General features: G+C 42.5%; 1 protein-coding gene across 2 annotated transcripts in view; it reads right to left on the minus strand.

Moving 5' to 3' along the window:
• The window catches only part of LZIC (leucine zipper and CTNNBIP1 domain containing), a 10602-nt gene extending 8523 nt beyond the window's left edge, over positions 1-2079 (minus strand). Inside the window, exons 1-2 of one of the 2 annotated variants that reach the window (XM_007453323.1) lie at positions 2040-2079; positions 1264-1423 (exon numbers count right to left, since the gene is read on the minus strand). Coding sequence is in view for 1 of the 2 variants with exons in the window: in XM_007453322.1 (XP_007453384.1) it covers positions 1321-1375 (55 nt within the window). In the remaining variant the exon portion in view is untranslated. Of the gene's footprint in view, positions 1-1263; positions 1424-2039 lie in introns of those variants that run through there. The other variant, XM_007453322.1, reaches the window with a different exon arrangement.
• Between the last annotated feature and the right edge of the window lie 12834 nt (positions 2080-14913).

The raw sequence follows: 14913 nt of genomic DNA on the forward strand, positions 1-14913 counted from the left end.
GGTGGGGGGGGGGTGGGGGGGGGGGGGGGGGGGGGGGGATATTTTTCTTTTTTTTTTTTTTTTGCTGCGTTGGGTCTTTGTTGCTGTGCACGGGCATACTCTAGTTGTGGCGAGCGGGGGCTACTCTTCATTGCGGTGCGTGGGCTTCTCATTGCGGTGGTTTCTCTTGTTGCGGAGCACGGCTCTAGGCACTTGGGCTTAGTAGTTGTGGCGCGCAGGCTCTAGAGCGCAGGCTCAGTAGTTGTGGTGCACAGGCTTGGTTGCTCCGCACCATGTGGGATCTTCTGGACCAGGGATCGAACCTGTGTCCCCTGCATTGGCAGGCGGATTCTTAACCACTGTGCCACCAGGGAAATCCTCATCCTTCTATTTTGAGCCTGCATTTTCTTCTACCTATCAAGGCCAAGTCATCCATCCTTCAAGGTCAAGTTTCACCTTCTCCATAATGCCTTCCTTGGTTCCCTCCCAATCACTACATTGTGAGTTATTTGAGACTAAGGATTTTACATTTTGTTTATACACCAGCGTCTAGCACAATGCTGGGCAGATAGAAGGTACTGAATAAATAAATGGTAAATGAATAATGATGACTGCTTTTTCCACTGCATTCTATGTCTTAGTCTCCATTTAACACTATGTCTGCCTTGAATTATATGTGATTTCACCATAGCTTGTTGTTTATTTGTCTGTCTTCCTCTCCAGACTATAAACTGAGAGCAGAAAATGGGTCTGATTCCTTTCTTAGCCTCTTCAGCACTTAATACAGACTACATATTCGTTAACTGAATGAACTGTATAAAGGCACAACGTACTGTAAGGAGGTAAAGCTATTCTAAATGAATTTCAGAGAAGATGAAGACGCTTTAAAAACCTTACCCTCATGCTACATTATTTGAGATTTATCCCAGAAAGATTAACTCATGGGCACCACCTAGTATTCAATAAAGGTGGTGCACATTTTACCGAAACTGCAAAATTACTCTCAAAAACTAAGGTTTTTTTTGTTGTTTTTTTTTGGGTTTTTTTGCAGTACGCGGGCCTCTCACTGCTGTGGCCTCTTCCGTTGCGGAGCACAGGCTCCGGACACGCAGGCTCAGCGGCCATGGCTCACGGGCCCAGCCGCTCCGCGGCTTGTGGGATCTTCCCGGACCGGGGCACGAACCTGTGTCCCCTGCATCGGCAGGCGGACTCTCAACCACTAGCGACACCAGGGAAGCCCAAATACTGTCATTTTTGAGAATTAAGGTACTCATTCATGCTCACCTGTCTCTTAGTCCTCTGAACTCTGCTCAGTGCGGACCGGTCTCAAATTGCATAAACCTCCAATTCTTGAAGTTCCAAGTGTCTTAAACTTGAGGAAAGCGAAACTGTTCATCAGGACTATAAGAGGCTCAAAGTTCAAACCACCTGGGGGTGGAGCTGACTGGGAAAAGGGAAACCATTAATAAGTGGTTTTATTTACTATATATAAACGTATACCTAAAGCAGTCCCAATAACTGCCACTTGGGCAGCCTGCAACTGAAACACACCCTCTCTTTCTAGGACGGCATCGTAGGGGCGGGAGGGGGTGTGGAGGAGGGGGGAGAAACCCGTTTTTTCTTTCGACTGTGCCTCTGGCAGTCTTTCTGAGGTTTTTTTCTAGTGAGGCCGAAAGTGTTACTCAGGAAAACCCCGCACCCGGATCTGCCTTAAAGGAAGTTCTCATATCCAAAAGCACGGAAAATGAGCGCATACATTTTCCCGGCTGGAAGTGAGCAGCGTCTGGACCTCAACCATCCGGACGCGGTCAGGGACCAGTCCCGATCACAGCCCCAAATCCCATCTCCCACCGGGGAACATGAAGCTCCCGCATTTGGGTCTGCGGCGGCCGGCTCGACTAGGCCCGACTGCCACCAGAGGTCGCCGGGAATCCGCTGCCCCCGAAACTCTTCCGCTTTTCCCGACCTGAAACCGAACCACCTCCTCAGGCCCTCGGGGTCCCTTCTCCGCCTCCACCCACAACTCGGTCCCAGAGTTCGGAGCCAGGGGCCCCGCCTACCTGAAGGGCCCCGCTCGGCGGACGCGTAGAAGAGGAACACTTCCGTCAGACGCACGCACTTCCGGCCTCCTGGAGCCAATGAGGGCGCGGCCGTGGGTGTTACCCTCATTAGCGTCCGGGCTGCGGAGCGTTTCTCGGAGAGCTCGGGCTGGTCCTCCCTGAGGAGGAGGTAAGTTACCTCCCAGAGCTCTTGAAAAACCCGTCTCTGGTGGAGTCAGCTCAGGACTGCTTAGGGTCTTTGAGTAAGGTACAACTGTCCCTGAAGCTAGATCACATTCAAGTTTGGGACAGGGAGTCTTGCCCCTTCATTGTTTCTGTTTCTCTCTGTGGAACCGAAAACCTCGGTAAATTTGCCTCTGGAACAAGTGAGTGCACCCTGGAAAAAAAAAATCCTTTTCTAGAGGCTTCTTGGGCTTGGCAGGGCACTTCTCTTTTTTCTGAAATCCTTAATTTCCAAATCTATAAAAGACTAGATCCATGTTCCTGGAAGCGGGACACTCACTTCTCTTGAGGAGACTGCTAGCTGTTGGCAACAGTCTAGAAGTTACTCAGAAATTAGGTGGAAACCATTTTCAGATGTTCCCAGCCCATCTCCTTGAAGTCATTAGTCCACAAGACGACATCAGGGTTTACGGCGAAATTGTTTCTCAGGTGTTGTCTTTAAAGTTAATTATATTTCAGCCGCCCAGGACAAACTTCCAAGATAACCGTAGAACTCCACCAGAATGAATTGTTTCTCCAATCATAGAATTTCTTAATTTATCACCGTAAATTGTTTCTCAGAGTTACAATTTGCATGTGAAACCACTCTTCTAAGTCCAACTTGGAGAAGACTGTTGACACACCAGTTGGAATGGTTCCAATAGCCTACCTTGCAAAACGCTTCAGATTCACAGAATTTGCTTTGTAAAAGTAAGTGGCTGTCATGTTAATATAATTAGCTCTAATTTTTGACATGTGAATATGTGTGGAGTGTCAGCGTTTTTGTGGAATATCGAACTCTCAATGACAAATAGTTAGGGCCAGTGCCACACAAAACAAAACTGGAAAATAATACTCCTTTCATCATTGGAAGAACTTGCTGAATAAACATTTTCTCACTGTGTTCATCCCCTAATTTTGATAATGATAATAAGGTGTTCTCTTTAGGCATTTATGTTGGTTATAGTGTGTACAGTCTTAGAAGTGGTGGAGGAAAGGCCTCACCGTACGTGCGTTGTATTTGCGTGCTGTTTCTCGGTGACAGTCTGATTCAGCGGTTCTATGCTGAGAGTATTCTTACATACCTTTGAGTTCTGTTTAGAGCTAACGGACAGTGAAAAAGTATTCCTAGTGCATAAACAAGAGAAATTGGTTTGGGTTCCAGTTCTCAAACAAAAATAGAATACAAGCCTGGAGGGGGAATAGGGAGGGAAGAGAAGATGTTGGGAAAAGAGGAATGAATATTAGGTAGGTAGTCACAAGAGAGAGCATTGGGGAAGAAAACCTCAGAACTGAGAGTCATAACTGGAAAACCAGATAAATACTACTTGGCAGCTGGGAAGGTTTAGGACACCTCAACTTGGACTTGGGATGGGAGTCCAGAGAGCACTAGTTGCTCCAACTAGGTAGGGAAAATGCAGGGGCAGATGAAACTTGAGTGGCTAGTAAGAAGTACCATGGGGCTTCCCTGGTGGCGCAGTGTTTGAGAGTCTGCCTGCTAACGCAGGGGACACGGGTTTGGACCCTGGTCTGGGAAGATCCCACATGCCGCGGAGCAGCTAGGCCCGTGAGCCACAACTACTGAGCCTGGGCGTCTGGAGCCTGTGCTCTGCAATGAGAGAGGCCCGCGCACCGCGATGAAGAGTGGCCCCCACTTGCCGCAACTAGAGAAAGCTCTCGCACAGAAACGAAGACCCAACACAGCAAAAATAAATTAATTAATTAATAAACTCCTTCCCCCAACATCTAAAAAAAAATAAGTCCATGAGCCAAAGGCACTCTGAATGCGTGGACCTCTTTCTAATGTCTACGAGTAGATAACGTACCATTGTAAATCTTGTGTAACGGTTAAGAGCATGAACTTTTAGAGTCAAGGTTGTTCCACAAGCTGTGAGATCTTGAGCAAGTTAATCAACCTCTTTCAGCTTAAGTTTCCTCATGTGTTAGGGAAAAAAAGAGAGATAATAATAGTACCTACTTCATTGGAGTGTTGTAAGGATCACATGAGTGCTTAGTATTGCTTGGCACACAGGAAGAACTCAATGAATGTTACTGTTATAGTTGTCACCATCATTATAGTTACATTAGCATAACTGGATATTTATTTATGAGAAACAAGCCCATCCAAATAGAATGGGTGAATGTATTGCCATTCAGTGAAGAGCACAGGAGAAAAAATAAGGATTCCATAGCAGGAACCCTGAAGCTTTCTGCCCTTCTGTTGTCAGTTTCCCCCACCCCAGGCAACCGCTGATCTGTCTTCTGTCATTATAGATTAAATTCTTTTCTAGAATTTCATATAACTGGAATCATGTAGCATGTTCTTTTTTGTATCTGGCTTCTTTCACTCAAAATAATGTTTCTTGAGATTCATCCATGTTATTTGTATCAGTAGTTTCTTCCTTTTTATTGCTCAGTAGTATTCCATTATTTGAGTATAAGAATAATAAACTTCATTCATTCATTCATTTCTTGATTAACATTTGAGTTATTTCCAGCTTTTGGCTATTACGTATAAAGCCAAACCATACAATTCTTTGTGTAGACATATGTTTTCATTTCTCCCCATTATTTTTAAGCTATGCTCTTAATTTGTACCTAAAATCCTTTCTTTGTGGCCTCCTTAAGGACCTTTCTCCATCAATTATTAGCTTTCTTGCAGGTTCTGTGGCTTCCTAATTGTGCTTTTCCGTCAACCAACCAACATTCTAATTCTATTCTTCAAAAAAAAAATCAAATCAAATAAACAGCCTTCTTTTAACCATGATATCTCCTTGAAGGTAGTCTTTAGTGTTTCTGGGTTTTACTGCCAGGTTCTAGTCTCTCTCTTTTTCTGTCTACCTACTAGATCTCCCTACTCGGATGTCCTGTGTATACCTCAAGTTCAGCAGCACCTTTAAAACCGTAGCGTGTCTCTTTATGCTTTCCCTCCATACCTCCCAACCTGTGCTTCCCCTAATACTCTCTGTCGACTCTCGGCACACCATCTAAGTGGTCTCTTAAGTCAGAAATCTCCCTTCACCTCCTTCCCTCCATTCACTCAGCTCATCTACCTGTAAACCCTTGACACCATCCCTCCTGTTATTACCCTTCATTGTCTCTCACCTGGACCAGTGGAGCTTTACAAACTTTAAGATGCATACACATCACCTGGGGATCTTGTTAAGATGTAAATTTTGATTCAGTAGACCTAGGGTAGGGCCTGTGGTTGTTTATTTCTAACCAGTTCCCTGGTGATGCCCACACTGCTGTTTCATTCTGTCTCACTCACTCTCTTGGTATGTCATCCAGTCTCACGACTTTAAATACCATCTATATGCAGATGACCCCAAATCTAGTAAATCTCTCGTCCTCTCCCCTGAACTGGGCTCTGTTCTGCATCACCTACTTAACACCACTGTTTGCATATTTAATAGACATCCCAAACTTAACTTCTTTATAAGCTGAAATACTGATCTTCTCCCCTAAACCTATTCCATGGCCATCTTTCTCTTCTCAGTTAAAGGTAACTCTAGTTTTTTAGTTGCTTAAGCCAAAAATTTTTGGAGTCATTCTTGACTCCTCTTTCTCTTGCAGCACACATTCCATCCATCAGCAAATCACATTGGCTCTACCTTTATAATATATCTAGAATCGAATGACTTCTCACCACTTCCACTGCTACCACCCTGGTCCATGTCAGCATCAGCTCTCACCCGGGTTACAGCAGTACCTTCCCATCTGGTCTCCTTTCTTCCACCCTATTTCCCCCTACATTCTGTTGTCAGCTTTAGCTGCCAGAGAGATCCTTTGAAGATAAGTTTGGTCTTGTCACTCCTCTGCTCAGAAACCCTGCAGTGGCTCCCATTTTACCACTGATGACATCTACCAATACTCCTTCGCACTGTTAACTCCTGCTCAGCCCTTCTGATCTCGCTGGAGATCCTGGAACTGGGCAGGCCTGCTTCTGCCTCAGGGCTTTTGCATTGTTTCCTTTGCTTAGAACATTTCTCCTTTAGGTGTCTGCATGGCTCACTCTCTTGTCTCCTTTAATTCTTTGCTCAAATGTCTCATGGTGAGGCCTTTCCTGACCACCCTATTTAGAATTCCAACACTCCTTATCCTCTTGCCTTGCTTTGTTTTACTCATAGCCCCATTATTTAATATGCCATTATACGTATGCATTTTTAAAAAATAAATTTATTTATTTATTTGTTTTTATTTTTGGCTGTTGGGTCTTGGTTGCTGCGCGTGGGCTTTCTCTAGTTGCAGTGAGCCGTGGCTTCTCTTGTTGCGGAGCAGGGGCTCTAGGCACGCGGGCTTCAGTAGTTGTGGCTCACGGGCCCTAGAGCGCAGGCTCGGTAGTTGTGGCGCATGGGCTTCATTGCTCGCGGCATGTGGGATCTTCCCGGACCAGGGCTCAACCCCACGTCCCCTACCTTGGCAGGCAGGTTCTTAACCACTGTGCCACCAGGGAAGTCCTGAGAATTATTTCTAAAGTGCACTGATATATTACTCCCTATTTAAGCCCTCTAAAAACTCCAAACTCTGAGCGTGGGGAAACCCTAAAACAATCTTCCAACAGTTCCATATTAACTTAGAAAAAATTATAGTAAAGTAGAAAAAGGAAGAGAATTCTTTGTGGAAATTTTTGACCTTTCTCCAGTGAAATGTTTAACTATGACATATGTCTAATTAGGAATTCCATTTTTACATATCTTTATTTTTAATATAAATAGAAAATATATATTGAAGACTAATGGTATATTAATATACCCAAGCTTTCAGATTAGATGAGCATTTAGAAATTCAATATTCATTTCAATTCAATTAGTAATTAGAAAGTTTTCACTTCTAGGGTTTAGCAGCTCTGGAAAAAGTAGTGTGAAGACTAACTTTAATTTTTTTTTTTTTTTTTTTTTTTGCGGTACGCGGGCCTCTCACTGTTGTGGCCTCTCCTGTTGTGGAGCACAGGCTCCGGATGCGCAGGCTCAGCGGCCATGGCTCACGGGCCCAGCCGCTCCGCGGCACAAACCCGTGTCCCCTGCATCGGCAGGCGGACTCAACCACTGCGCCACCAGGGAAGCCCTGTTTTTAAAATTTTAAATGAAGAGTAGTGGATGTCAAACATCAAGTATTTTTTTTCTTATAGTAAATTTAATGAGTGTAATGCTTAATGTTTTTATTTTCTCAAACTTCCTTTTATATTCTCCCAGAAAGTTGCTCATAGGTGCACATGCCCAACATTTTGCTTACAACTTCAGAGACTTTGTACCTCTGAAGCCCAGTTCCCAGATTGAGAACCGCTAAAACAAAGCATCCCCCATGAAGTTGCTCAGCAAAAGTTTTCCACTCGGGGCTTCCCTGGTGGCGCAGTGCTTGAGAGTCCGCCTGCCGATGCAGGAGACGCGGGTTCGTGCCCCGTTTCGGGAGGATCCCACATGCCGCGGAGCGGCTGGGCCCGTGAGCCATGGCCGCTGAGCCTGCGCGTCCGGAGCCTGTGCTCCGCAAATGGGAGAGGCCACAACAGTGAGAGGCCCGCATAACGCAAGGAAAAAAAAAAAAAAAGTTTTCCACTCGGAGCGAACATGGGTTATAGCAGAAAGTGTTGTCAGTCTGTGAGGGATGATTGCTGGTCATGGCTGTCTAAGTTACGAGGGGCTAAAAAATAGCAGTTTTAGAATTTTATACTTTTCACCTGTGTGGAGAAAGAGCATGCTTTGTATTTCATACGATATTGGTAGCATAAAATAAATGTTTCTTAATGAAATTAACTCTGGTGACTTGGTTTTGGAGGAAATGATAAAAGCATAAATGTGCATGAAAATTCAGTTTTATAGGTTATGGGTTAAGGTGCTGGTTAAATTATGCTTCAAGTTATGCTTATCAATTAAGAAACAGAATTTTGTTTTCTGGAGTTACGTTAAGAATGTTACATAATATCAAGACACAGAAGTACCAAGCAGGGGCTTCCCTGGTGATGCAGTGGGTTAGACTCCACGCTCCCAATGCTGGGGGCCCGGGTTCGATCCCTGGTCAGGGAACTAGGTCCCACATGCATACTGCAACTAAGAGTTCACATGCCACAACTAAGGGACCCATGTGCCGCAACTAAGGAGCCCTGGAGCCACAACTAAGGAGCACATGTGCTGCAACTAAGGAGACTGCAAGCCCACCTGCTGCAACTAAGACCCGGAGCAACCAAATGAATAAATTAGTTTTTAAAAAAAGAAGTACCAAGCAGCCTTGGTCTTAAGAAGCAGCCTCTTGCATTTAGAAAGAGTCAGTTAAAAATTTCCAACTAGCGAAAAATGGTTGGATTCTGTATGTATTTTGAAGGTGAAGCCATCAGGACTTCCTGATGGGGTGTGGGAAAAGAAAAACAATGCATTTAGGATGATTTGAGGTACTTGACTGTAGCAACAGGAAGGATGGGGTTGTCATCAGCTGAGATCTTCAAGTAGATCAGGTTTGGGGGTGAGGGGCAAGATAGTTCAGAAAAAAAGAAACTTCTGATAAAAATCCTATCTTGAGATAAGTTGACATTCATCTGACTTGTTAATATTTGGTTAATGAGGTCTAGAGAATGTAAAAGGCTGTGTTACTTTTAAATAGTTTCTGTTAACCATAGTAAAAGAATTATTTCAGGGGATTTCACTGTTAACCTATAAGTTACTCAGGTTTCTAACTCCTAAGTTTTAGCGCTATGTCTGGAATGTGAAAGGTGCTCAGAAAATGTCAGTGTGGTGAATGGATAGTGTGTTGGTGGGTAACTTCCCCTGCAGCAAGTATCACCTGAACAGAGAAGCAGATGGAAAACAATCATTCCCATTTGTGAAGATCTGTGTCTGTCATAGATGTGTTGCGAGATGTTTGTATTAAACTTGTTCCTTCTGCCAAGAGATACTGTTCTTCCCCTCAAGAAATGGCATTATCTCCACTTACTAAAGACTTTGAGAGCATCTGTGAGTATCTAGCTCCTACTTAAAATCCCTCAGAATCTGTGCGTACACACAGAACAAGTCAAAAGACAAAGCATCGTGCAGGTCAGTTGGCTATTTTCTCTAGACAGCAGTTGACTGTCATGATGCAAGAGATTGGTGTAGCCCAGGTAGGGGAGATCGTGATGAGTTTTACTCTAAAATCTCCTACTGCACTTTAAAGAAGTGATAGATTGACCTTGTTCAAATATACAGTCTGGATCACTGTGTTCTTTTGAATCTAGACCTTTGTTTATTACTAAGATCTATATTTTTCTTTTTCCTTCTCAATACTTACTCTTATAGTGGCCATCCAGCTGATGCTACCAACTTCATTGAAACAGAAAAGGAGGTTCAGAAAGTCAGAGTACTAATGATCTTGAAAGATGCTTACTGGGGCTGAATTTGGTTGTGATGTCGACCCAGTGATTTTGGTTGAACGATTCCTTTTTATCCTTTGTCAGTGCTCATTAATGTTGTCACCTGACAATTTTCTTCCCAGTGACTGGTTTTGCTGTGCTTCTTGTTGTCGTGGCTCTGATGTTCAGCTGACCCCACTTCATCTAGGAGTAGCAGGGTGGAGATGGTCACATGTTTGCTGGCAGTAGTCAGATGACAAGGCTGCTGGAAAAGGCTCAACCTGCCAAGACATATATCTAAGGCAGGGGACCGGCAGGGCTCAGATGTCAGCTTCAGACTGTTGATTTAGCATCTGGCCTTGGACAGGTTACACTGGCCAGCCAAGTCAGCCCCAGGCTTGAGCAAAGCACTGTAGGATAAAGAATGGGATCTAATTAAATGGAGTGGAAATAATGTCAGAAGGATGGCTTTTTATATCCCATTCTAACCCTCTTTGCTTTTTCTTTGCTTTTAAAACTCTGCAGCTTCTTGGAGCTCCTGTTTTAAGAGGAGCTGTACATTCCCCTTGCAATGTAACAATCCTAGCTGAGCATTTACTTCCCTTGAAGGACTGGTTAAGCCTTTAAATAGATATGGGTTACTTGGGAAGTTTTTGCTTACCTGTAGAAACCACGCTGCTTACTGAAAGCATCACAGACAAGTAGTAAAGTTCAGGAGTCATTTTTTCCTATGTTTGGGAGGAAGAAAGCACTGTTAGGAATACTTGTCTTTTAATTGCAATACATATTTTAAATGTTTTTGCTGAAAGGGTTTAAACAAAGGCACCAACTTAGCAGGAGATGGAAAGCTTGCTGCTTAATGTGCCAACCCCGTCCAGCAGTTCCTTCCACTGTTGATTAGTGTCTTAACATTTTTTTTTTTAATTCTAGTAAAGCAGACTTCACCCTACAAAAAGAAAAATCTCTCATGGAATTTTTAAACTTTCCCTGTTGAAATGTTTTAACTGTGATGTGTCTACTTAGGAGTTCTCTCTCTCCATCTCTATTCTTAGTGTAAGTAGCAAATAAATGTCGAAGACTAATGGTGCATTGTATACAGCCAAGCTTTCAGGTTAAGATGAGCCTTTGGAAATTCAGTATTTAAAAACGTACACAAGTCGGTTGCCAAAAATGTTAACACTACGGTGCAGACTCCTTCACTGAAGGACCGCACACCAAATACAGAAAACATCCTCTTTAGTGCCTGTGGGACCGGTTCCATCTGAGTAAGCAGCATGGTAAAACCTAAAAGGACAGCAGAACAGCCTCAGTTTACTGGGTTGAATTATCTCAGAAATATATTCCTTTTTTTTAATTGAAGTATAGTTGATTTACAATGTCTTGTTAATTTCTACTGTATAGCAAAGTGAGTCAGTTATACATATATTTGTTTCATGTTCTTTTCCATTATGGTTTATCACAGCATATTGATTATAGTTCCTTGTTGTTGATCCATCCTATATATAATAGTTTGCATCTGCTAACCCCAAACTCCCAATCCTTCCCTCCCCCACTCCCCCTTCTCCTTGGCAACCACAAGTCTGTTCTGTATGTCTGTGAGCCTGTTTCTGTTTTGTAGGTATATTCATTTGTATCGTATTTTAGATTCCACATATAAGTGATATCATATAGTTGCTGCAAACTGGCATTATTTCATTCAGAAATAGACTCTTGAATGCAGACCCTAAATAGAAGGTGTTTCCTCATGTATCTACTGTGGAACAAAAGTGCTCAAAACCTAGCCAGGCTAAGGTTTTCCTTTGATCGAGGTCATGTGCTTACTATCGGCAATGCTAGTGATAATAACTGTGACAGTTTTTTTTTTTTTTAATTCCCCCATTATTTCATTTAAACCTTACAGCAAAACTGTGGAGCAGGTATTTTTGTCTCCATTTTAGAAATGAGGGCAAGGAAGGTCAGAGAGAAGGAGTAGCTCCTGCTGTGGTGGGGTGACTGTTTGAACTGGCCGCCCACCAGGGAGCTCTCTGGACCCTCTTCTAGAACCATGTTAAGGCATCCAATAACTTTTTTCATTTTATAAAAATTTAGACATAGTCTTAATTTAAAGTGCACATCACTCTTAAAAGTACATACAAAGGAAAATATCACTAGAATATACTAGTTTAAGGTATTCCTAGAACTTCAGCACATTTCAGAGTCCAACTCTTCTGTATCATTTTTTGACTTCAATTAGTTGAGGTCCCTGTTTTTCTACCTATATCATCTCCTTAGGAACTATTTATTGAATGAGTGGATAAATCTGATATTTTTATAACTGTACAGAATTTTATAACATCAAAACAAAACATTAGTATTTAATTTAATTTGGGTTCATATTCAAGTTGTAGGATGACTAAAAGGCATACTAAGGAACTTTTTAAGAATTCACTTCAGGGACTTCCCTGGCGGTCCAGTGGTTAAGATTCTGTACTTCCACTGCAGTGGGGCACGGGTTTGATCCCTGGTTGGGGTACTAAGATACCGCATGCTGTGCGGCATGGCCAAAAACCAAAACCAAAAAAAAGAATTCCCTTCACCTGAATTCTAAATGTGAATTTCTTCTTAGGTTTCAGTCTTTGAGCTCTTGAAGAGCAAGAAGTCCTATTTTACCCGTTTTTATTCTAGTAGTGTCTGGCAAATAGTAGACACTTAAAAGTGCTTGACAGAATGACTGCACACTTACCAATTGTGAAGAAAGTAAAGATGATATGACCAAGCAGGTTGGTGAGGAGAGGTTGACTGCAGTATCGAGAAGATCTGGGCCTAAAAATCAATATGCTGGGTCATACATAAATTGATTACTTATTAGAAGAAATCCACGCTATTAGTGTAACACCAGAAGGCCCTGACCCTTGAGTTCTAATTGTGGCACTAGGTTCATTTGGCTCCAGGAAACTCACTCCTCTTAAGAACCTTGGTTCCTTTACTGTGACTGCAAATTAATTAATGCTAGCATTAATAAAAATATTATTAAGAGTTATTAATATCTTAATTGGTGGACAAATAATGTTTACCATTTTTCTAATTCATGTTAATTTGATATTTTGGTGAAAAAACATTTTGTGGAAATTCTGGAGTAAGGAAATATGCCCTACCACACACAAACCTCTCATAGTAGAAGCTGGCAAGTTTGAATTAGGCTAATTACAAGGAGTGTCACGGTTTCCATCCCTTCCCCATCACTTAAGTTTTCAGATTTTTTTTTAGGATTTTTAGAACTGCAGTTTATTTTGAATGTATCAAATTGCATTTGCCTCGTTTGCCCGAAAAAAGTATTAACTGACTTTTTCAGCCAAAACTAATTTCCAACATAGAGTCTGAAATAACAGATCAAGTCATAATCTGGTTGAGTGTGCCTGTGTCACCCTCAGCCTTGCAGAAGTTAGCTAATGCTAGGCTGTTGGGACTGCTCTCTAGGGAATTCATAAATTGAAACGTTGGTGCTCTCATTGTTTCCCATTTGACAACTTCTTACACTAGAAGAAATAACTGTTGACTAAAAGTTAAACTCAATCTGCCTAAATCCCAGCTCTCCTGGCTGTACTGAGACTTTTGACTCTTGAAAGAGGTGAAACAGGTGACTACCATTGATAATAGGGGCAAAACAATGGGGCAGGCTGCCATTAAACACATAACAGGAGTGGCAGAGGGCGCCCGAACCATCTCCACAGGTAAGACGTGCATGCTGAGCTGCCAGGGGAGGGGGTTGGCTGGAGAAAGAACTTATTACTTCAGCAGAACGTAGAACTGGAGGGTCAGAATGGTGATCCCAAACAGGAACACTGTCACTTGGCTGCATGGGACACAGTGAGTTACATTATACATTACTTTTTTAGTGATAAAATGCCTTCAAGAAACCAAATTCAAGTTCTGTTTCACGAGAATGTTACATCAAACCACAGAAATAAAAGTTTTAAACATAGCAAAGATGAACGGAGGTCCATCCCATTACAGCAAAATTATGTCTAATAATACTTCAGTAAGAATAATAGTAACCATTTATTGAGCTCCTACTATATCACTGTGATTACTGGTCTCTAAGGAGTCTTGAGAACCTTGGTTTCTTATTTATTTGTTTATTTATTTAGTTATTGTGGCTGTGCTGGGTCTTAGTTGCAGCATGTGGGATCTTTAGTTGCAGCATGTGGGATCTAGTTCCCTGACCAGGATCGAACCTGGGCACCCTGCATTGGGAGCATGGAGCCTTAGCCACTGGACCACCAGATAAGTCCCTGAGAACCTTCGTTTCTTTACCATGGCTGTAAGTTAATGCCGTAAGACAGCCCACAAGCAATAGTAAGAATTATTAATATTCATAATTAGTAGACAAATGTGTCACATTTTTTATTCACTTTCTCATTTAATATGCACACAATCCTATGAAATGGGACTGTGGTTTCCCATTTTATAAATGAGGAAACTGAGGCTCAGAAACATTAAATGTCTAGTCTGAGGACAAACACCTAGTAGTAGCGAGCAGTAGAGCTACAGCAGAGGGTGAGCTACAGCATGGTTAGGACCCTGTGGCCCTGTACTGTGCTCGCTCTCCCCCCAGCCAGGTGGTTCACACTGAGTGAGTTAACATACCTACCACAACTTACACAACCAAATGAGGTCTGTGGTTACTGCTCAATCTTGAAATTCTTTTGAGATTTTTACACATACATAGTTTCCACACATGTAGGAAAATCTTCCTTAACTAATAGTTCTCTCTTCACTGTAAACTGTTATTCACCTTCATTATTTATTTTATTAATTGGATTTAGCACTGAATGACTTTAGGGTATTTGTAGAAATTAAATCTCCCCTCCAAAGACAAAGATTTACCCCCAGTGAAGGTACTCAAAACAAAAAGCAATTTCAAAATATACCCCCAGGGCTTCCCTGGTGGCGCAGTGGTTGAGAGTCCGCCTGCCGATGCAGGGGACGCGGGTTCGTGCCCCGGTCCGGGAGGATCCCACATGCCGCAGGGTGGCTGGGCCTGTGAGCCATGGCCGCTGAGCCTGCGCTCCACAACGGGAGAGGCCACAACAGTGAGAAGCCTTGTTAGAACTAGAATATGGTTACATGTTTAAGGTTACTATTTTAAAAGGAATAGTGTCCCATTAGAGGTGTAAATCTGAGAAGTTGTCAAGTCAATTGCATTAACAGTCGGTCAAAATAGATTTAATTAAGCATTCTGAAGTGTGACAAGAAAAGCCAAACAGTTTTTTTTTAAGTTAATGTTTTAAAAACTGACTTAATGTTTACACATCAATGTTTTTGAAACTTAAAGTCAGAGATTTTAAAGTTGAAAATAAATTTTACTTCAACCTC

This window comes from Lipotes vexillifer, unplaced genomic scaffold, assembly GCF_000442215.2.
Source record: "Lipotes vexillifer unplaced genomic scaffold, Lipotes_vexillifer_v1.1 scaffold575, whole genome shotgun sequence".
Taxonomy (NCBI): Eukaryota; Metazoa; Chordata; class Mammalia; order Artiodactyla; family Lipotidae; genus Lipotes; species Lipotes vexillifer.